Consider the following 24,362-nt stretch of genomic DNA (forward strand, 5'->3'; position numbering starts at 1 on the left):
CTCATTACCAGTGTGCCAAAAGTAGGTTGCGAGAGATGAAGGAGGCAGGGGTAATCAGAGATAGTTGTAGCCCCTGGGCAGCTCCATTAGTCCTCGTCAGGAAAAAGGACGGCACCATGAGAATGTGTGTAGATTATAGGCAAATAAACTGCATTACACAAAGGATGCATACCGGTTGCCTACAATAGAAGAGTCATTAGCTGCCTTAAAATCTGCTAACTTCTTTTCCACCTTGGATCTCACCAGTGGGTACTGGCAGGTTCCCGTGGCAGAGGCAGATAAGGAGAAGACGGCCTTCACAACACCAATGGGTCTCGCTGAATTTAATTACATGCCGTTTGGACTGTGCAATGCCCCAGGAACATTTCAGAGAATGATGGAGTGTTGTCTCAGGCACAACTTCAAAACCGTCTTGTTGTATCTGGACGATGTTATTGTCTTCTCCAAGACTTATGAGGACCACATGAAGCACCTGGCCGAGGTGTTTGAAGCCTTGTCCAACTTTGGCTTGAAGGTAAAACCATCTAAATGTCACCTGTTGAAACCCAAAGTGCAGTACCTGGGCCATGTGGTAAGCTCTGAAGGAGTGGCACCAGACCCTGACAAGATCACCGTGATCAAGAACTGGCCGAAAAACAGTAACATCCATGAAGTCTGACAGTTCCTCGGGTTGGTAGGCTATTACAGAAGATTTATTAAAGACTTCACCAAGATAGCCGCACCACTGCAAGACCTGTTAGTGGGTCAATCTAAGAAAACCAAGTGTAAGAATACCCCGTTTGACTGGAATGACAGGCTGGAAGGATCCTTCACTCGGTTGAAGTTGGCTCTCATAGGAGATGAGGTACTGGCCTACCCTGAAAATGACCAACTGTTTGTGCTGTACAAAGATGCCAGCAACGTGGGATTGGGAGCAGTACTGTCCCAATTACAGAAAGGCAAGGAAAGGGTAATTGCTTACACCAGCAGGAAGCTTCGCCCTACAGAAAGGAACCTGAAAATTATAGTTCCTTTAAGCTGGAGTTCCTCGTCATCGTCTGGGCGGTAACAGAGAGGTTCAAGCACTACCTGACCTCAGCAAGATTCACAGTTTACATGGACAACAATCTGCTGACTCACCTGGAGACGGCAAAACTAGGTGCCTTGGAGCATCGTTGGATGGCCCGGTTGTCCAATTATGAATTCACCATCAAATACCGTGCAGGGCACAAGAATGCCAATGCCGACGCGTTATCCAGGATGCTCAACTTACCAGAGGTGGAAGAGGATCCAGAGGTACTGGAAGAGGTCGAGTTACCAGCTTTCCATCGCCCTGGAGCAACTCAGTACTCTCATTATGTGAGGAACAGGCGCAGTAACAAGCAAGAAGCCACACTGAACCCATTGCCCGACCATGGATGGGCAGAGACACAGGACAGGGACCCCGCGGTCCGTCTGGTGAAAGAGCTGCTGAAGCAAGCAGATTCACACCCTGGTCCAGATGATCCACAAGAGACGCAACAACTGTGGAAGGAGAAAGGCAAATTATTTATCTATGAGGGTAAGCTGTGCCGGAGAAACATCGACCCATGCACTCATGAGTTAGTCTGGCAGATAGTGGTCTCAAGACAACATGCGCCAAAGGTTTTGGAAGCATACCATGATGGAGCAGGACACTTCGGATGGAAGAAGTTGAAGATCCTGCTACGTGGAAGGTTTTACTGGATTGGCATGAGAAAAGCCATCGAAAAGTGGTGCCGGGAGTGTGGCCCATGTAACCTGCGCAGAAAGGACCGTGACAGCCAGAGGGCTCCCCTACAGCCCATAGTCACCAAACAGCCACTTGAACTGGTGGCCTTAGACCACGTGAAGCTAACTCCAACTCAGGCTATGTCTACGCTTTGACTGTTGTGGATCATTACTCCAGATTCCTGGTAGTTGTACTTGTCAAGGACCAGACAGCAAAGACGGCAGCCAAAGCCTTCCAACAGCACTTCTGTAGACCATATGGATATCCTGAGAAGGTACTTACTGAAAAGGACCAGCCTTTGAAGCGGAAGTGTTTCAAGAATTCTGCAACCTGTACGGATGCAAAAAGATCAGAACAATACCGTACCACCCGCAAACCAACGGAATGTGTGAAAAGATGAACCAATTAGTGATTGACTTACTGAAGACCTTGCCTTTACATGAAAGAAACTTATGGCTAGAAAAGTTACCAGACTTGGTAGATTTGTACAACCACATTCCAGTGAATTCCACCAACTGCACTCCAGCATACCTGATGAGAGGAAGATCTAGTAAACTACCAGTTGATCTAGACATGGGAGTCCTAACCCCATAAAATACCTCACCTGATGCAGATTGGGATACTGAGAGACAACAAAAGTACTGCCAAGTACAAAAGTGCTTTGAAAGAAGTCTATCACAAAAAGACAAGAGAGAAACTATAACCAACGTGCCCCTGCAATTCCCTTGTCACCAGGTGAACAAGTGCTAAAACGTAAAAGGAGAATGCACAAACTTGACGACCAGTGGGAAGCAGAACCATATACTATCCTACCCTCAAACTTCGACAACACGAAAGTATGCCTTATAAGTAAAGATGGAGGAGAAACTTCAACTGCAGTATCCAGAGATCATCTCAAAATATGCCCTGACAAACTGAGGAACAAAGAAGAAAATCCAGGAACTACTCAACCCGTGGTAGAAGAAGAAAAGAGAATTCACACCGTTCTTGGAGATTTCCCCAGTCTTGGACTCAAATACATTAGGCCATAGTGATACCTGTCTTGAATTTTCCCCAGCTGGAAATACCAGAACAAAATGTGATTCCAAACCATCCTGAACCAGAAGAGACTTTACACCAGCAGGTTCAAGTAGCAAATGTCACCAAAGCAGTGGAACCAGAAAATCCACCCTCTGCTATTGGTGAAACTGTCAGACCTATGGTGAAGTCGCAGACAATTACTCAGTTTACCTACACAACGCAGGCCTACAAATAGTACATGCACTAGTGGGTACACAACAGCAAACATGTTAGACAAGAATTACGCAAGTCTACTCGTAGCACCAAGGGTCAAATCCCAGCCCGTTACAGGGACTGTCAATATGTTGTGTTACCTGTTTGAAATGTTTGCATGTATTTTGTTACAGGTTTATATGGACATTGAGGTAATGGACAGTGGATTACCCAAAAACTGTTTTTGTAAATAGTTTGGCACCCTCAATGTGCACCCTGGTTCTGCCCACTTTGCTGGCATGGGTAGAGCCTTCTTTGCTTCTGCAGACCCGAAGCTAAAACCGTCTGGCGTGGCGAACACCGGGTCTGGATACGCCGTGTAGCCCGCTCAAGACCTACTTTGGGAGTTTACGACGGGTCCCTCACATCGGTACTAATAAACTTATGAACATGGACACCCTGGTATAAGGCCAGATATACTTTTATAAAATTTAATTGCAACGTTCAAGAACCATGCCTCCCGTAAGGGATGAAAAGTTATCAACCTGTTTTGATGTATTTCAAATGTTTTGCAAAATGTCTTATGTAACCTGTTGTTTATGTTTCCTTTCCCAGTCCAGGAGTACTGGATTTAAGGGGGGGAGGGGGGCAATGTGGCACCCCAGGAGTTCGAGTACCACAGTAGTGCTGCCTTCCTCTCGGGGAGGGTAGTGCTATGTTTGGAGACAAGTGAGATTCCCTTTGGCAGGTTATCACACACACAACACCTTCCAAATCCAGGCCAGGAGGGGGAGCTCTAAACCCTGTTTTAGGGCAGCTTCCCTGGATAAAGATCCTAGTTTGGAGGAGGAGCTAGACAGTTGATCCCAGGAGACCAGTCACTTGAGTTGGTACAGACAGTCTGTGAGCGAGGACAGACAGAATGTCACAGGGCAGAAATAGGAAAACAGGAGATGAGGAATCTGGGCCCCTGAACTGCCCCTCAGGCTAGGGGGAGCCCTGTCTTTCCTTAACTTGGGGGTACCCTTGAAGGTAGGGAGGCCCAAGTCACTGACCTGTCCCTGTCTCCTGTTAAACCCTGAACTAAACCCCCAACCCCCACCCCAGGGGGTGAACTGTGTAAACAGCACCACAAAGCAAATAAACAGGAATAAACAATATGAGAGTGAGGGGAACACAATACCAAAAGGTGAATGCACAAACTACCAAGTAACAAACAACAAAGGGACAAAGAAACAATAACACCACACTTAGCTTTCTCTGCTGCAATTCACTGCACAGCAGAGTAATGCACCAGGAATGAATATTCAGCTGTAGAACAACAGCACTCAGCAAGCTCCTATTCCAGCAAGGTTGGTATCCAAAGGACCTGTATAACCAACAGTCAGCTGATGCACCAGGTGACCTTTTAAAGGAAGGTGGGAGTGGTCACCACCCACATCAGCAGAACAAGCTGCAATGCAATTACACCAGCGGCCACCAGGGGAAAAACTGCATTAACCCCAGATGACCTGAAAGGAAAAAAGGTTTTAATCTGAGGGAAACCAGATCTGCCACAGATCCAAACATGGATCGTGACACAGGAAGGGAGCAGAGAGGAGATACAGGACTCAAGGAGGCTACGAGTAGGCCTCCAAGGAGTCAGTGCGCAGAAACCGGGTACCGGGAGCCCGAGGCTTTTGTGGAAATTCTAAGACACAGAGCAGACGGAGGGCATATGATTACACGGACATTGCCCATTTGCACCTGTGGTATAGCAGCACCCTGGAGCCTGGAGTCACCGTGCGGAGACCCCCAGAAGGGATGGCTCAAGCGGCCTACCATACAGGTACCTGTCCCAGGACAGGGGAAACAATTAGGACCTTGTTTGGAGCACTTAGTGGCATCAGGGACCTCAGACACAGCAAGCGCAGTGCGGAAGGTCCCCAACCTGACCTGCTAAGGGGATTCCTCTTGTTTCTGGACTGTTTGGACTCCTAATGTACCTGTTGCCGGTGCCCTGGACTGTGGCCTACCATCTGCAGTAAACCAGGTAAAGACTTACAGCTTGTCTCCTCCATTTATTCATCGGCACATACCATCATCTTGGCCACACACCATAGGACCCCTGGGGATCCCGTTTCACTTGTGGGAAGTGTAACACCCGTGCTGCCACAACATCCCCCGGGGGACCCCTTCAATGCAGCGTCTGTCCAACTACTGACCGAACACCACATGTGGTGTCACGACAGACTCATAAACATTTTCCCTTTATAGCCCGTTCCCCTTTAACGTTGATACCCAGGGCCACGGACCGGGACGCAGCCACAGTGACATTCCCCTTGAGACCAGACCCAGTACCAAGTACCCCACTGCTCTGGCTGGGCGACTCATATTATCCCTGTACTGTGACATCACTGTGTGTATTATCCCTGTACTGTGACGTCACTGTGTGTATTATCCCTGTACTGTGACATCACTTTGTGTATTATCTCTGTACTGTGATATCACTGTGTGTATTATCCCTGTACTGTGACATCACTGTGTGTATTATTCTTGTACTGTGACGTCACTGTGTGTATTATCCCTGTACTGTGATATCACTGTGTGTATTATCCCTGTACTGTGACATCACTGTGTGTATTATCCCTGTACTGTGACATCACTGTGTATTATCTCTGCACTGTGATATCACTGTGTGTATGATCTCTGTACACTGTGACATTACATTATGCACTACTCCTGTGTATTAGGGAACTGAACCAAAATAATCAAGCTTTTCATGCTCTTGACCACCTGTAATGGTGCAGTGGGGACCATTTTCATTTTGCTATTGGACTCCTTGGTTACTAGATACACCTTTGCCACCACTCATGAGCTTTGGCACTGACTGTTTTCTGACATCTAGATTTCCTGTTGTGTTCTGCCAGATGTCTTGGGGGTCTCAATTAACTACAGGTGACCCACCAACTTTCTAGTAGAGTGTGCAAGCATGGACAAAAGGCAATGCCAGTCGCCCGGTAAACAAATGCATGCCCTAGAGTTGGGTTGTGGTGGGCTTTGGCTGTAGTAACCAATTGGAATAGTTCACAATAACATAGCTGGGACCATAAAACCAGTTGCTACCACCACTCTGCCGCTGTACTGGGTAACGCTGGGAATGCAGGTGGCAGATGTTGCTCCTTTCTAAATTAAGTGGAATTAGGAGCCACGAGTCTCATCTGGAGCATCAGGAAACTGGAAGTCAAAACTGTAAATGGACGAGTTTCTGGAATGTATGGTCCCGTCACAACACTCTAATCACTCCAGGACAGCGGGTGCTGCCCCGACATGTAGAGTTTATAGACAGGGCAAAGTGAACCAGCCAGTAGTGTCATAGTGTCAGGAGGGGGTGAGGAAGGTGCCCATGGCGGTGCCCACCATACGGTGAAAACTAAGGAACAATGTTTATATTTTCACATATATTGCTGAGAGCCCCCAAGTGCTGGGGGCAGCACCAACCAGGATAATGAGATAAAGGACAGGCAATCTTACCTCGTGGCAACATAACAGGTGTGGCACCTGTCTGTGGGTCACGTGGGGGATGTTTGTTCCCCTTTACACCTGGTTTGTTGGCTTAAATCTAGTGTCACTCCATTTGGATGATCTCAGTCTCCATCAAGCATAAAGTGGCACTTGGTTGCACCCTTTAAGCCTGACTCAACTCCACAACAAACTGCTCTTCGGGTCGCCCTTCCTACTACATGGTCCTGTTTCCACCATATCCACTATACATGGCAGCTTCTTCTACTCTACAGCAGTGTGGTCACCTTGTATTAGTGCCTGCAAAACCGTATGACAATGACAGCCAACAGAAGCTCCAGCTCTGCAGGTAGAGCCACGACCAGGACATCTCCATGCTAGGATTTTTGACACTCGCCTCTCCTCATTCTTGTTCCTTCAGCCACATTTGCGTTCTTCATGTTTGCAAACGGTCTGTACACAGAATAGGCATCCATTTCTCCATGATTCTGGTTACAGATTTCCACGGTAGCACAGCATTGTAATGCTTAGCATGGAACGTCCGTGGGATCTTATCCCAGTTTCTTGAATCTGAATTTAGGGATTTGGACTCAGGTCCACATTGATTAAAGCGGTCTGGTCTGATGATCTGTTGAGGTCTCACTTTGTGTTGTTCTAGAGACTAAGGATGACTGAGCAAACATGGCTTCATAGTAAACTTGGCAGTTATCAGGAGAAGTTGTCGTTGTGGTCTGGGATGGACAGAGAGTAAAATGAAAGAGATCTATTAACAGAGAAGATGGAACTTATTGGATTTATAGAGGACAAACTTAGGCCCATTGAGATGTGGGCAAACAGAGTCTTTTTGCTGTGTTTTGGGGGAAAAAAACTGAGCTAAAACTCCACGTTTTTGAGGACTTTTGAGATTTTCTGCACCCAAATTTCCTACCGGCCAATGGTAGGTTTGTCAGGTACCTCATGTGGTTTCACTGCACACACTTTTTGGTTATCTATAGGATAGGAAACAAGTGTTGGATTGTTGGGGGCACCACTGATAGGACCCCTACTCACAAGAACACAGATCCTGTGTCCCCAATCCCCTCTCCGAACATAGCCCTGCTGCTCTATCCATGGTCTATGTGACTGATGGGGAAAGCGAATGAATTTGGCAGAAGGTAATTAGTGTAACAGGATGAGTAATACAACTCTGCACAGTGTGAAGATGTGCAAATAAAAAAGTTCTCTTAAAGGGACACGCCACAAGTCTTTTACATACCGAGGGCGGATGGGTGACTTTTGGCCCTTTTTACCCCCTAGGGTAATTCAGATATCACTGGGGGGCGGGGGCAGTTACGTATTAGCAGAAGGAACCATTGCCAGGTGCTTCTAGAGGGAACCTGGACTATTTTCTATGAAATGACGGAGAAGGGGGCATAGCTGGCACTGAAGTGGGCGCCTGTCGTGAGCAGACGAGGGGAGTCTCCGCCACGGGGCGAGTATGATTGTGACTCAGGGGCGTGCACTTCCTTCTCTCACAATCTCTCTCCTCTCTGCAGGGCACAACATGAGATTATTCAGCCCGGACGGCGACTGGACAGTCACACTGGTCACAGTGAGTGCATTCATACCGCTACATACGTCCCGCGTGACATTATCTGTTACTACAGATGTAGCAGAGCTGGACTCTCCTGCAGTCCTATGTAAAAGCCCAGCTCTGCTACATCTCAGTCTTACCCATTTTTGGATTTTATTATTTTTTTAAAATTTCCTTTGTATAATTTTAGACATTTTTTTGCCTTAATTGATTATAATGCCAGTATCCTAGTTTCTTTTTCGCCATTAATACTCCTTTTTTGTCTTGATCGCGCCATAGTTTCTTGTAGAGTAGAAAACCTCCATAATACGGGACGAGTACACAGGGGTACGGTGTGGACTCTTATCCCATGGCCATGTTCACACCAGGCATTTTTGCTATTTTTCTTCTGTACAATCTTATAACAATATTACAATACTTTTCTTTTTTGTCGCATTTTTTATTATTTTTCGCTTTTTTACACAGCTTTTCTTAATACGACACAGCTCACAAAACACCAATGTGCGATTTATACTTTTTCGCTTTTTGTGATTTTGCTTCTGTCTGCGCATTAATATAAGAAGAAGATGCGAAACACAAGAACTAAAATGAGGCCCCTTTCAGGAGCTTCCTGACCCCAGCACAGCATATCCACCTGTAACAGGAGGCCCCATTATCAGTGCAGGTCCTCATCACATGTTAAAATGGGGGCAAGATCAACCTTTGGGGGTCCCATTGTGAATTTATAGAAATAATATTTTTTTCTGATTTTTAATCTTTCCTTTTTCATGTCCTGAGTGACCCTTTTCCCCCCGATCCGCGGCCCGTTCGCCCGTTGCCCGGCGCGGCTTCCTCCTCACACTGATCCCCTCTGGTTTCCATACATGAACAGAGCAGGAAATAGAAGACTGAGAAGGGAAAAGCTGTTGATAAGGAAACTACATTTTCCATTTTGCAAAGTTTTTGATGTTTTCCCAGTCTCGATGTCGGTGACAGATCCCGAACCGCTCGGCCCTCAGTCCATTGTATTCAGAGCTGCACAACCCATTGGGCCCCAGTGTACGTTATCGGGGCCCTTACTGTCAGATATGTTGTGGGTTCTTAATAGATTACTATTAGGCTATATACTAGGAAAGACAGCTAGAATTCATTGTACAATCGCTTAAAGAGCAATTCCCAAGAGGTATATAATGCGCTGACTACGACTACATTATAGACTATTTACAGGACTTCTCCTCCCTTTATTTCTATCCTTATTAACAGGTGAGTCCGGCAATCACAATGTCCGTCTGGTCGACCCTTGTCTTACTGGTGGGGGTGTCGGTGCAAGCACAAGGGCCCAGGTAAGCAAATTGTTCCCTGTTGTCATTGATAGAGTAATTAAAGGGGCGGTCCAGGTTTAGAAAAACACAGCTGTTATCTCCAATAAGCAGCACCACCCCGTCCGCAGGCTGTGTGTAGTATTTTAGCTCAGTCACAGTCACTTTAGTGGATCTGAACTGTTTAACATCTGAACAGGACGAGGCTTAAGGAACCTTGTTGTGCGTTTTGCATCCCCTGAACTTAGACAGAAGTTACAATTGCCTCTAATTCAGCTTCACAAATATACTGCCTGTTCTGCAGGTGGCCACTAGGTGGCAGGGTAACGCTACATATACTGCCTGTTCTGCAGGAGGCCACTAGGAGGCAGGGTAACTCTACATATACTGCCTGTTCTGCAGGTGGCCACTAGGTGGCAGGGTAACTCTACCTATACTGCCTGTTCTGCAAGTGGCCACTAGGTGGCAGGGTAGCTCCACAATGAATTACTTTGTAGACTTCACTAGGGTGGGATTGATATATACTGCATATGGTGTACAGATAAAAAAAATGGAGACTAAAAATAGGGGCATACATAGGGGAATTTTCAGCATACAATGGGGGTCTATTCATAAGTCCAGGCCTAGATGACATGTGCGCTGTCCTGCAGCTCTTTTACAGGGGTCTGTTCCAGGCAGGTGGAGAAAATCCCAGTTATTCACAATGAGACGTTCGTTAAGCCGTTCTATCAGCCTTATCTGACTATGTGTCGGGGTCAGCGCACCTGCAGCACCTACAGGTAAGATGGCCGATGGTTGTTGGCGGGACATTAAAGGGAACCTGTCACCTGAATTTGGCGGGACCAGTTTTGGGTCATATGGGCGGGGTTTTCTGGTGTTTGATTCACCCTTTCCTTACCCGCTGGCTGCATGCTGGCCGCAATATTGGATTGAAGTTCATTCTCTGTCCTCCGGAGTACACGCCTGCGCAAGGCAATATTGCTTGTACTCCAGAGGACAGAGAATGAACTTCAATCCAATATTGCAGCCAGCAGGTAAGGAAAGGGTGAATCAAACACCAGAAAACCCCACCCATATGACCCAAAACTGGTCCCGCCAAATTCAGGTGACAGGTTCCCTTTAAGGCCCCGATCATCATTTGAGGGTTTTCTTAAGTCACTTATTTTGTCTTGTGTTATTCGTTGCTGTATTTTTTCTACGCACAAACGACGCACACGGTTCATGGGATTTGGACAAAGTAAAAAATCATCTTCATCTTTGTCTTTCACATTTCACTAAATGTCACAAAAAAAGCAGAAATATTCCTGGCACATAAAAAGGGTAAGGTTGTGGAGAATGACATGCCAGTGTGAGGAGACTTAAAGGGAACCTGTCACCCCGTTTTTTGAAGATGAGCTAAAAATAGCGTTAAATAGGGGCAGAGCTGGGCGTTACATTAGTGTCTTTGTGTGCCTTTATTCCCCACCTATGCTGCCGAAATACCTTTGTAAAGTCGCCGTTTTCTGCTGTCACTCACGCTGGTCTGGTCCTATGGGTGTGGTGACAGCGCTGTTTCTCCCCCAGAATCCTGCTCATCATTCCGTTGGTGGCATAGTGGTGTGCGCATGTCCAACAGAGAATATCCACTGCCCAGGAGATGAAAAAGAGCGCGATCTGCGCTATTCAGCCATTCACCGGTGGGCGCGGCCATCTTTCCTGTGGCCGCGCGTGCGCAGATGGAGCGCTCTGCTGCTCGGGGCTTCAGGAAAATAGCCATGGGATTCCGTGCATGTGCAGATGGAGATCGCGGCGGCCATTTTCCTGAAGCCCCGGGCAGCAGAGCGCTCCATCTGCGCACGCGCGGCCACAGAAAGATGGCCGCGCCCACCGGTGAATGGCTGAATAGCGCAGATCGCGCTCTTTTTCATCTCCTGGGCAGTGGATATTCTCTGTTGGACATGCGCACACCACTACGCCACCAACGGAATGATGAGCAGGATTCTGGGGGAGAAACAGCGCTGTCACCGCGCCCATAGGACCAGACCAGCGTGAGTGACAGCAGAAAACGGCGTCTTTGCAAAGGTATTTCGGCAGCATAGGTGGGTAATGAAGGCACACAAAAAACACTAATGTAACGCCCAGCTCTGCCCCTATTTAACGCTTTTTTTAGCTCATCTTCAAAAAACGGGGTGACAGGTTCCCTTTAAATGCCTTACATGCTCCTCTGGTCTCTTCAGACAGGAGGAGGACTTGAACTCTATAGCGCCACCTATTGGAAGTAGCGATCCTACAAGTCATTACTGACCCTTTAACGAGCCTTGAAATATGTCTTAGGATAAAAGCCAAATCAGAATCTCTATTTGTAGACACGGTGTTTCAGGGTGCTGCCCCTCATCAGTGCACAGGATGAGATCGGATTTTGCTGGGTGAGAGTATAAGACTGAGAACTAAGGGGTAAGGTTTTCCCCTTGTGGAAAGTGACATGCCAGTATGAGGAGACCTAGACGCCATGTATGATTCTCTGGGAAATTAAATATGCAAATTGTTTTTACGTCCAATAGGTGGCACTAGAGTTCATGTCCTCCAAAATATTTAATTTCCCCGAGGAGCATGCAAGGCGTTTAAGTCTCCTCATACTGGTGTGCCAGACCTGGCATGTCACTCTTCACAAGAGGAAAGCATAAATCCCTGTCCTCGCCTCTCACTCAACCAAATCCGATCTCATCCTGTGCACTGATGAGGGGCAGTCCCCCGAAACACAGTGTCTGCAAATAGAGATTCTGATTTGGCTTTTATCCTAAGTCTCATTTCAAGGCTCGTTAAAGGGTCGATATTGACTTGTAGGATCGCTACTTCCAATAGGGGGCGGTAGACTTTTACTCCTCTTCCTCTTTGAAGACGGTGAAAAAAAAAAAACAGTATAAAACACACAAAAAATAGACACAAATGCAATAATTATTTGGGCCATAACATTCCATTTTAGTCCAATATTAGAAATGTGTGTTTAAATTTTTCCTGGAAACAGTGCCACCTTTGTATGCAGGCTGTGTCCGGTATTACAGCCACAGTCTGCTGAAGGTAGTGCAGCAGAGAGACGCCGCGCACAGCCATGAGTATTGTGCAGAGTGGATATGTCACTGACTGGCGTCTGTGTGTTTTAGGACGGTGTACTCAGTGTCAGTCCGACAGGTGAAAAGGGAAATCATTAAAGTAAATTCAATCTGTTGTCCGGGATGGAAGAAAACGGATCCAAGTTCTGAGTCCTGTGAGGAAGGTGAGAGCTGTGAAGTGCTACCATGTTCAATGGTTCTGTTCTTCACATACATGTCCCACCACCAGGGGGCGATGTGTAAGGGGCTGTTTGTGCTTAGCGCAATAGATCCCCCTAGTGGTGGCGACAGGCAGAGGAGATAGACACGGGGTGAAAACAGTCTCTCCGAGCTGGAGAGAGAACGTCACTCCCTCATCAACTACACCAGAAAATCCTTCTATTGAAAATCAATAAATAGCAGAAAGGGGAGAGGAGGGGTACGCAGCTGCAGATTGGCCTTCTAGAGCTATGAGAGTGCAGGCTGTGAAAGGGAAGGATTGGACTAGGATTAGGACTGGTGATCCCTATTTTTGTTAGGATCTGTTGTCATTAGGACTGGTGATCCCTATGTTCGGTAGGATCTGTTATCATTAGGACTGGTGATCCTTATGGTAGTCTGGATCTGTTGTCATTTGGACTGTGATCCCCATGTTAGGATCTGTTGTCATTTGGACTGGTGATCCTTATGTTTGTTAGGATCTGTTATCTTTAGGACTGGTGATCCCTATGTTTGTTAGGATCTGTTATCATTAGGACTGGTGATCCCTATGTTTGTTAGGATCTGTTATCATTAGGACCGGTGATCCCTATGTTTGTTAGGATGTGTTATCATTAGGACCGGTGATCCCTATGTTTGTTAGGATGTGTTATCATTAGGACTGGTGATCCCTATGTTTGTTGAGATCTGTTATCATTAGGACTGGTGATCCCTATGTTGGTTAGGATGTGTTATCATTAGGACTGGTGATCCCTGTTTGTTAGGATCTGTTATCATTAGGACTGGTGATCCTTATGGTAGTTAGGATCTGTTGTCATTTGGACTGTTAATCCCTATGTTTGTTAGGATCTGTTATCATTAGGACTGGTGATCCCTATGTTTGTTAGGATCTGTTATCATTAGGACTGGTGATCCCTATGTTTGTTAGGATCTGTTATCATTAGGACTGGTGATCCCTATGTTTGTTAGGATCTGTTATCATTAGGACCGGTGATCCCTATGTTTGTTAGGATGTGTTATCATTAGGACTGGTGATCCCTATGTTTGTTGAGATCTGTTATCATTAGGACTGGTGATCCCTATGTTGGTTAGGATGTGTTATCATTAGGACTGGTGATCCCTGTTTGTTAGGATCTGTTATCATTAGGACTGGTGATCCCTATGTTTGTTAGGATGTGTTATCAATAGGACTGGTGATCCCTATGTTTGTTAGGATCTGTTATCATTAGGACTGATGATCCCTATGTTTGTTAGGATCTGTTATCATTAGGACTGGTGATCCCTATGTTTGTTAGGATTTGTTATTATTAGGACTGGTGATCCCTATGTCTGTTAGGATCTGTTATCATTAGGACCGGTGATCCCTATGTTTGTTAGGATCTGTTATCATTAGGACCAGTGATCCCTATGTTTGTTAGGATCTGTTATCATTAGGACCGGTGATCCCTATCTGTCCCTATGTTTGTGCCTTTTGCATGTTCTTTTTTATATTTCCGCATTTACATATTTTTTCTCGCCATCTTGTTCCTTTCCACATCCAGCCATTTGCCGTAAACCTTGTCAGAACGGCGGGACTTGTGTGAAACCCAACATGTGCCGCTGCCCTGCAGGGTGGGGAGGAAGACACTGCCACGTGGGTAAGTCATAGGAGCGGGACACGTAAGGCCGTGTTCACACCGTCAGTATTTGTAACAGAGGAGGAGTATAATGGAGACCCGTCACCTCTTCTGGATTTATCACCCTCTCCTGGTTTTGGCTACAAATACTGAGGTAACATACTGAGCAAATACTGACCGTGTGACCGTGGCCCTAAGCGGTTCATGAGTGGGACAGACCCGTCACATGGCGGACACAGAGTTCATCTGAAAGACCCTAATGATTATAATAGGGTCTGTCAGCTTTCGTCTTTGTGTCGTACACACATGGAAAAGCCAATATGGCGCAGACCACGTCTAAGATCTCGAATGTGGCCGTAAATCAGCTGAGAGGAGTTTGGAACAAGACGGAAAAAACAGCCACAAGCCGAGCTCGCTGACAGATTCTCTGCTAACTCATTCTGCAGCCAAATATCCAACCAAAGCGTCCTCCATATTGTGTCTCCTTCCCTCAGACATAGACGAGTGTCGGCGCCCGTCCCGCTACTGCCCCCAGGTTTGCATCAACACGAGGGGCGGCTACCGCTGCGATTGTCACCCGGGATACACGTTGGGGGAAGATGGGAAATTCTGTATGAAAAACAAGGAGAACAAGCCGCAAGTGTCAGTACTGGCCCAGCAACCTGAAGGTGAGCCTGGCCGCGTCACCGCCATGATGGGGACCTTGTGGTGTGTCATGGCACGGAGACCGCGAGTCATCAATGTAAACATGTGTGGGGAATCTGTCCTGTACTCCAATCACTTAGCCTCAAGACACAGAATGGGGCAGATTTATCAACACTCTAAAAGAGAAAAACGATAGCAACCAATTACAGCGCAGCTTTCATTTTATCAGAGCAGTTTATAAAGTAAAAGCTGAGCTCTGACTGGTTCCTACAGTAAGATGAAAGCTGAGCTCTGATTTGATTGCTATGGTAAAATGAAATCTGAGCACTGATTGGTTGATATGGGAAAGCTGAGCTCTGATTAGTTACTATAGTAAAATGAAAACTGAGCTGTGATTGGTTGCTATGATAACATGAAAGCTATGTTCTGACTGGTTGATAAAATAAAACCTGAACTCTGGTTATTATGGTAAAATGAGGGCTGAGCTCTGATTGGTTGTATGGTAAAATGAGAGCTAAGCTCTGATTGGTTGTATTTTAAAATGAGAGCAGAGCTCTGATTGGTTGTATTTTAAAATGAGAGCGTAAAATGAAAGCTGATCTCAGTGGTTGCTATGACAAAATGAAAGCTGAGCTCTGTTTGGTTGCTACGGCCAACAGAGATTACAGATTTAATGCATGAGGCCCAGCATTAAATGTCACGCAGTGTTCAGCCATCTTGCATACACTTGTATGGTTCCTATCTGGAACCACCCACTTGTGGGTGGGAATAGTGTAAGCCCCGCCCCTTTTCACTCCAGGACCTGACACATTTCCCAGGACTGTCTCTTAAAAATCAGGACATTCCCAACAAATGTAGGACAGTCTGCACCTAGGCTGGTGGGAGGTTACCTACAGTACCTCTGGAGGTACACTTTACAGCAGATGAAACTCCCCTTTAAATCTTAAAGTGATACTTTTCTTCAATGATATAACTGATTTCAAGGGGTTAAAGACATTGTTTCTCTCAGTCAAATGTGTTTCTTTAAAAATAGATGATAAGTATTAGGATAAAGGAGGAGGACGCCACAAAGTTCTCCAGTGAGGGAATATAGCAGATCTCCACGGGGTGTAAAAGGTCTTTGGGTTTATGAGCTGAGGGTCTGGAGGTTTTTCTTAGCACGGACTTTATTTTTAAAGTCTCTATATACCCTTTATACCTTATATACCCTTTATACTCTTTAATGTCTCTATATACCCCATATACCTTAACATGGTTACGGAATAGAGTGGTGTAAAAAGTGGACCACCCCTTTAAATAAACTGTCCCAGGATTTCTCACAACTGCTGGACTGAAAAAGGGCAGGGTTCATGCAAACCACATCCAAAAGCGGGTGTTTTCGAGGTGGGCCGGAGGTGGAGCAAACCTGGGAAGGATGGGGTGGATTTTGGGGGCAAAACTTGGACGTCTGGTCCAGGAATTCCTGGGACAGTTGCCAACTATGATAACTCCCTTTATAATATAGAGGACTATATGGAAGAATATATTATTTAAAGGGGTTGTCCATGACTAGAAAAACATGGCTGCTTTCTTTTTATAGCAGCTCCACCTCTGTCCACAGGTTGTGGACGGTACTGCATCTCATCCCCATTTACTTCCATACAATGTATGGAATACCAGACACGACCCATGGACAGGTGTGGCGCCGTATCTGGGGAAAAAAAAATCTGCCATTTTTTTTTTACGTTGGAAAAACCCTTTAAAAAGACATGTAAACTATATCACGTGTCTCTATAATGGAGCGTCCCTTTATTTCATGTTTTCTTGGCAGAGTCTTCAAACAAGCTGTCTAATGAGGTGCAGGATCTCCGCGGTCTTGTCAGCTCCTTGGAGCAGGTGAGTGATCACTGAGCAGATCTTCTTCCGTTTCGTGTATACAGCTCTGATGCACATTTATGCGGCCAATCTCAAACCAGGTCATTCCTTACAGGCCATGTTGTAGTTTGGAATGACACCATGTAATGCAGTGAAAAAGGCAATTCCGCCATTGTTTTTATTTTGTTTTACGGCGTTCATTGTGCAGTGAAAACGACCCAGTAATTGATTTTTGTCTCTTTTTTTTTTTACCATCTTGAGGCGTCTACACTTTGTTCCTTTTTATAGCATTTTTGTGTGTGGGGCATGCAATTTTGATATTTGGTTTTAGTTTCCTTTATGCCACGTATCATACACTTAATTGTATGTTTTCATAGATTGAGCTTTTAAAGACTCCAAAATATTATTTTTTAATATTTATTGATTTATTAATTGGAAAAAGTGAAGTGATTTAAATTTTTATACTTTTTATTTATTCATTATTTTTTTTTCGTCTCCCGATGAGAATTTCAACCTGTGATTGTTTGTATTATATTCTGCAGTACTATAGTTTGGCTATAAATGTGAAAATTAACAATCTCATTATGAAGACCACAGGCTGGGCTTAATGGAATTACAAGGCTGGTGGTAATGGGGGGTCTTCAGTAGATCCCCTACTGCCGTGCCAAACCATCGGCACGCTGTGATTGCGTCAGGTACTCACAGTGGTATCTAAATGGTTAAACAGCAGCGATCGGAGCTATCTCTTGTTGCTGCTGGCTGAAAAATGCAGCTGGCACCTGCCATGTGTGGTGTGGAGCAAGGTCATACATAGCTCTCAACCATCTCAGCTTTTCTCCCAGCTTCTAATGCAACCCCTGGCAAAAATTATGGAATCACTGGCCTTGGAGGATGTTCATTCAGTTGTTTAATTTTATAGAAAAAAAGCATATCACAGACATGGCACAAAACTAACGTCATTTCAAATGGCAACTTTCTGGCTTTAAGAAACACTAAAAGAAATCAAGAACAAAAAATGAAGGCCAGTAATGGTTACTTTTATTTAACCAAGCATAGGGGAAAAATTATGGAATTACTCAATTCTGAGGAAAAAAATTATGGAATCATGAAAAACAAACCAACAAAAAACCCTCCAACACATCGCTAGTATTTTGTTGCACCACCTCTGGCTTTTATAACAGCTTGCAGTCTCTGCGGCATGGACTTAATGAGTGTCACACAGGACTCTTCATCAATCTGGCTCCAACTTTCTCTGATTGCTGTTGCCAGATCAGCTTTGCAGGTTGGAACCTTGTGTCATGGACCATTTTCTTAAACTTCCTCAAAAGATTTTCAATTGAGATTTGGTCCAGATTTTAGACACAGCTGACTGTGAACAACCAACATCTTTTGCAACATTGTGTGATGATTTACCCTCTTTTAACAGTTTGATAATCCTCTCCTTTGTTTCAATTGACATCTCTTGTGTTGGAGCCATGATTCATGTCTGTCCACTTGGTGCAGCAGCTCTCCAAGGTGTGATCACTCCTTTTTAGATGCAGACTAACGAGCAAATCTAATTTGATGCAAGTGTTATTTTTGGGTATGAAAATTTACAGGGTGATTCCATAATTTTTTCCTCAGAATTGAGTGATTCCATAATTTTTTCCCTATGCTTGGTTAAAAAAGTAACCATTACTGACTACCACATCTTTTGTTCTTGATTTCTTTTAGTGTTTCTTAAAGCCAGAAAGTTGCCATTTGAAATGACTTTAGTTTTGTGCCATGTCTATGATGTTTTTTTTCTACAAAATTAAACAACTGAATGAACATCATCCAAGGCCGGTGATTCCATAATTTTTGCCAGGGATTGTACTACTCACTACTCTGACAAGTGCTAGGATGCAAACTCACATTTCCTGGCATCACTGTACTTGCCCCCTGGGATGCACTCACATCTCCTGGCATCTTTGTACTTGCCCCCTGGGATGCACTCACATCTCCTGGCATCTCTGTACTTGCAGGCTGCAGCTCTACCACTGAGTTACAGCCCACTATGATAAAGATAGGAGAATTTGGTTATCTTGACCTCTATTGCGGACAATAATTCCAGAAACAGATAATACATGTCCATAGAGATACATTGAGTATATAACAATGTATTTCTATGGTCTCTGTATACTCAAACTGAATTAATTAGATAGGCCACTAAGGTTACAATATAGAAAAACTCGCAAGAACCTTATATCCAAAAGGATAATACTAAATAAAAACAATTTTTATTAATTGACATTTAAAACCTATACCACACAACAAAAACATACAACCGTGTACACTACAACCGTCCCTCAAACTGTAGGTACTGAATTCCCCTGCCTAGCCAGCGGAGGTTGGCACCCTAGATATATATGTGTATACGAGAGAGGCACCCCCGCTCCTCGATGGCTGACCCTATCACTCCTACACTCTTTTCCTAGAGGAAGTGATGCAGCCAATACAACAATCTCACGCGGCAGGAGATAGAGGAAAAACAATGATTTCTTGATAGGATTCTAGCTAAACAGTGTGAGGGGGAGTGATGCCGTGACTTAAAGTGCAACTAATAGTGCATAAACATGAAGGACAAACAACCTGACTGTAACTGATCCCTGTTCACTGACCACCTGCCTGACTGTGGAGGTTGGCACCCTACTATGCAGCGGAATTGGCGCCCCCACTCTGCGAAGGCTCACCCTATCAGTGTCCCTTTTTCCAATATGTCCAGGCTAAGAGATATACAGCCTGGCGCTTATACTGATGATAATTTTAATTTTAATAGGTGGGGGCTAACATGCAAGATGGCAATAACTTATTGCACAATACATAGACAAACATAGGGACCAGCCAATTGGTAACCAAAAAAAGGGTTAAATTACTCTATAAAGCAATATAGCCAATACCACCATCTGATTGATATATAGCCCAGTGTAGATACTACCTATGATGAAACTAATACATAGGGGCAAACTCCAATTGCGATTCAAATACAGATTGATGCAGCTGTTACATACTGCTGACATATGATATATTAATCACAAATTTCTTAATGTAAACATAGAGACCAACCAGATAGCATTCAATAATATAGATAAGTAGATCTAGCACACGATATGGATAAACCGCGTAGTCAGAACATGATATATGCCAGTATCAGTCAAAGTCAGGGATACTCATCATGATCGATGTTCTTGAGGACCCATGCCTCATGCCTCAACGCGTTTCACCAACTGGATCATCAGGAGGCTCAGATGAATGATGCTGCATGGTAGGTGCCCAAATCCCTCATATATATAGATTATCATTGTAAGGCCCACACCAATCAGGAGTGAGTCTCATAGCAACTGGAGGCAGATTTTACTCCCCACAGGTAAAGAAACCCCCCCTCCATTTTAACGTAGTCATTTCCACCACCAACCATCTCTGTATACTAAGCTGAAGAACAAGATTTTTTGGTCCTATAAAAGTAGTAAAAATAATGAGCATTTATAAAAATGTTTTGTTTTTTTTTGCGAGTGTCCCCAGATCTGGAACCCACTATAAGCTCCTGAGCCACAAGTGCCAGTGATTTCATGGGGAGAATTTTGTGTACTTGATCTATACTGCAGGATCATACAGATTATACTGAGACATGCACTGATGTGTACAATGGATGGAGTTTTATTATAGTGGGAGAATAAGAGATTTGATTTTTTTCATGCTTTAAAATTGCTAAAAATAATCATGAAAAACACTTGATAATGAAAAAAATATCATTTTACAATGTGATTTATAAAAAAATAATAAACATCACGAATCAGCAAATAAAACGGACATATTTGGTGTCCCTGTAATAGTAATGATCCACATATCAGTTAATTTACAGGAATCGGTAAATTACATAAAAAAAAGGGGATAGATATTTTTTCTCTTTTAAACCTATAAAAAATGTAATAAAACTAACACTGAGGCCGTGTTCACATGTAGCGTAAATGCTGCGTTCTTTCTGCTGCTTTTTTCTGCAGGATCCGCACCAGACGACCTAGTAACAATCTCCTCTGATTATTACGTGTTTGCTGCGTTTCTTTTATGCGTTTTTTCTGCTTATTTGATGCGATTTTGGGGCAGATACGAAGCAGAGTTTTTAATACTTTAATAGAACAGAAAACCTTTGATTCTTCAATTAAAAATACGACATTTTTTTCTTTATATGTTTTTTTTTATAAGAAGCCAATGGAGAAAAAAGGCACCAAAACTGCAGAGTTCAGTAGCGAATCCAGACCACAGAGAGCGGACATTTCACGGAATCGCATCCACTTTGTTTCGAAACTTAGACCTTGTTCACATGTAGCGTAAATGTTGCTTATTTTCTGCTGCTTTTTTGGCACAAAAATTCTGCTGTGTTTAACTGTCCAAGCAAAATGGATGTGATTTCATTATTAGAATTCAACAGAATTCCTATCCTGTACAGACCATTATTTTTCATTTTCCTTCTATCCCTTTAATTTTTTTCCCTTTTCCTTAATAAAATATATTTCTCCTTTCCCCTTCTCACATCATTAAACCTTCCCACCCTTTATTTTGCCGCTATCTTTCATCCCTTTAAATTAGTTTTTTTTTGCTTTTCTTTGGTCCTTGTTTGTGTCTATATTACTGTGCACTTTTAGTTTCCCTCCCTTTTTTTTTTTACCCCATTTAAGTAAAAAATCCTTAATGAAAATTACTTTAACAAAAAAGGCTCCCGCTGTGCGCCCAAGGACGCTGCTGAACTGTGCGGTTTTGGTGCTTTTTTTTTTTTACTCCAAATCAAAGCTTTTTTGTGCTATAAAAAGCACATTAAAAATGCGACTTCACATCTAAAATGGTAAATGGGTGTGGGCAACATCTGCCACGACGCGCGTCGTATGATCTATCCCACTTTCTTTTCTTCAGTAGTTGGAAGTTATGGATCATATTCGTCCTTCGTTGGGAAGGGGTTAAAGAGTTGTTTGACCTCTGCTCCATTTATTGAGTACAGGACTACCGGAAACAGGGGAGCTGTGTACTTGGATTTCTCCAGCAGTCCCATGTAGAACATCACAACTCCGCACTTTTCATGGCGCGGATAAGGGATAACTTTTGATTTTGGGAATACCCCTTTAATTAAAGGCAGTTCAGTGCTTTGTATAGATTTGTAACTACTCAATATAAACAATGAAGTCTTCATGTGTAATGGTGGAGCTTGGTGACGGTGGAGTTCCCCTTTAAGTCGCACACCGCTAACAGGAAACCGAGGCTCAGCCAAGATAACACAGGAAGTCTGGTAAGGGTGAAGGTACAGGAACCTGAGCGGCTCGCGGTGTGATGAGGATGCGCTTCCTTTCATTAAGCTCTTCTGGTAGAGAACATGTGAAGATCTACAGCCGAGGTCTGGAGTGGAGACAAACCACGGCTCCTGAGGGTTAGGATCAGTTGTATGTTTGAGGGGTCCTTCAACAATAAGCTGTAACATGGTGGTCCGACTAGTATAACCCCCCCCCCCCCCCCCCCCCCGTAATCTGCAGGATGACCTGAGAGCCCTGTAGCACCACCAATGGTTAAATTAGGCATTACACAGCTCCTATGGAGTCATCAATGGCTGTCCGAGTAGTCCCTGGACGTGTTGGATCCTCCAGAGCTGTAGACACTCTTTGTAGCCATGCTCTGCCCTGGCTGGTAGATGAGGACCATGCACACAACTCCTCTTGTGTGTATAAGAGTATGTCCTCTTATAGGATATTAATGTCCTTTAATATGTCCATGGTGAACAGGAACCTCCTGCCGCATATCTCAAGCTCGGTTTAGTCCCTTTTTTCACCTTTGTACATATGGCCAACATTTGTATGTGTCTCCATACCACGAAATTCAAGGAAATGACCAGTGTGACAAATGTTCAGAGGACCTAACCAGACCAAGACCAGTGTCAGGGACAGAGGCAGTCCTTGAGGCCTGCAGGATAGATGGACTTGATAACCATCCATAAATCTCTCCTCCTTCATGACCCCACCTCCCTGCTGAGGTCTCATTGTAGAGGTCCCTTGTTCTCTGCTCTTTTGATCTAGCCACAGACCACCATAACAAGATGTTTTTCCTCCCCTCCCATAGAAGTTGGACAGCGCCCTCTCCGCTCTTCAGAGACTCTTCCCCATTAAACTGTCAGAGATCCGCTCGGAGCAGGTGCAGGAATTCTGGGAGAAAATCCGTAGTTTGGATCGGGTGGATTTTTTGAGCGATCAACTGATGTACATGGAGGAGAAGATTGGAGAATGTAAGTGACTGGCTGTAAGGTTAGGCTATACATGGAGAACCTAAGAGCTTTTAATAGGGCTTCCATTGACAGACTTTGAGCAGGTCAGTCCCTTTAGCAGGTCCCAGATCGACCCTGTAAAAACCCTTCAACCCCTACACAGGGATCTGGACTCACAACAGGGTCCCCTGGGTTGCGTCCATGGAGCTGCTGCTGGCTGGTGGAGCGAACTGGCAGAGGGAGTTTGACTAGCTGGGTCAACACCAAGGAGGACACATACTACACAAAATCAGAGGTCAGGGATGAAGTAAGGAAGCAACCAACTCAGAAGTAGTATCTTCAAGCAGATAGGCGGTTTGGTCAGTCCAGGGTCAGCAATGAGTTTTAAACAACATTGACAGGAGATAAAAACCAGATTAAGTAAACACTTATACCAGAGGGAGTTTAAGTAGGGCATGGTACTGCCCCATCAGTCCTGCTGAACTCTTGGCAGCCCCCACAGCCATTCTGCCTGACTGGGTAGCAGGCGGTGCTCCTCCATCACCAGCGCTATCCATCAGAATGAATATAGGGGCGCCTGGTGATGAAGGCGGACACCGCAGGTCCAGGTAGGGATGTGACACTGGTGATGCCAATGAACCAGGGGGTCTCACAGCTACTCTTCTACCACTACGATCAACATGTGACTTCAAAACTTCTTACATGTCTCTGTGAAACATCAATAAATACTTTAAGGTGTAGAATACCCAAGGGGCAATTCCCCACCACTTGTCCATACTTTAAGGTAAATAAAGATAGGAGAATCCGGAGCATAATATAAACAAATACTTTATTAATACAAAAGTTTAAAAGAACCATATATCAGTAATACTTGAGATGCATATATACCAATGACTAACATAGATAAGGGGGGAAAACCCACCCCTCTAGAATCCCCATACTGCGCAATAATCATGGAAAGAGAAAAAAGTAAAGAGCCCTTCCATATAATATAACCTGGTGCTGCGGCAAGCTGATCAATAATAAAGTGACAGTCCTAATAACCAAGGCAAAAGTGTCGCAAGTCCACTCAAGACAGCTTACCAGCACAGGGGGGAGACAGAGGAGAGGGATCCCGCCGGAATAACGCCCCCCCCTGTCCTTACCTTTGTCATCTATCGCCTGCTCCAGCCATGATTCACAGGACCACGTGACAACCTGCAACTTTTGGCCGCATAGAGTAACGTATTTCCACACTGTCTTTTTTTACCAACTATCTGGTTGTGCATTGGTCATGTTCAATAGTCACTCGCTGTATTTGGGCCAACTTGTTTAAATGATATGTGGATGTACTTTACATGCATATTTAGAGGTAGATTCCTCTTCATCTAGTTAGATTGACACCTTTT

General features: G+C 44.6%; 1 protein-coding gene across 2 annotated transcripts in view; it reads left to right on the forward strand.

The window, feature by feature from the left end:
• The window catches only part of EGFL8 (EGF like domain multiple 8), a 38,903-nt gene that overhangs the window by 13,014 nt on the left and 1,527 nt on the right, over positions 1-24,362 (forward strand). Inside the window, exons 2-9 of one of the 2 annotated variants that reach the window (XM_077286116.1) lie at positions 7,978-8,033; positions 9,258-9,337; positions 9,964-10,092; positions 12,454-12,566; positions 14,142-14,237; positions 14,711-14,884; positions 16,672-16,736; positions 22,833-22,995. In XM_077286116.1, the coding sequence (XP_077142231.1) occupies positions 7,978-8,033; positions 9,258-9,337; positions 9,964-10,092; positions 12,454-12,566; positions 14,142-14,237; positions 14,711-14,884; positions 16,672-16,736; positions 22,833-22,995 (876 nt within the window). Of the gene's footprint in view, positions 1-7,897; positions 8,034-9,257; positions 9,338-9,963; positions 10,093-12,453; positions 12,567-14,141; positions 14,238-14,710; positions 14,885-16,671; positions 16,737-22,832; positions 22,996-24,362 lie in introns of those variants that run through there. The other variant, XM_077286115.1, reaches the window with a different exon arrangement.

This window comes from Ranitomeya variabilis, chromosome 2 (assembly GCF_051348905.1).
Source record: "Ranitomeya variabilis isolate aRanVar5 chromosome 2, aRanVar5.hap1, whole genome shotgun sequence".
Classification (NCBI taxonomy): domain Eukaryota; kingdom Metazoa; phylum Chordata; class Amphibia; order Anura; family Dendrobatidae; genus Ranitomeya; species Ranitomeya variabilis.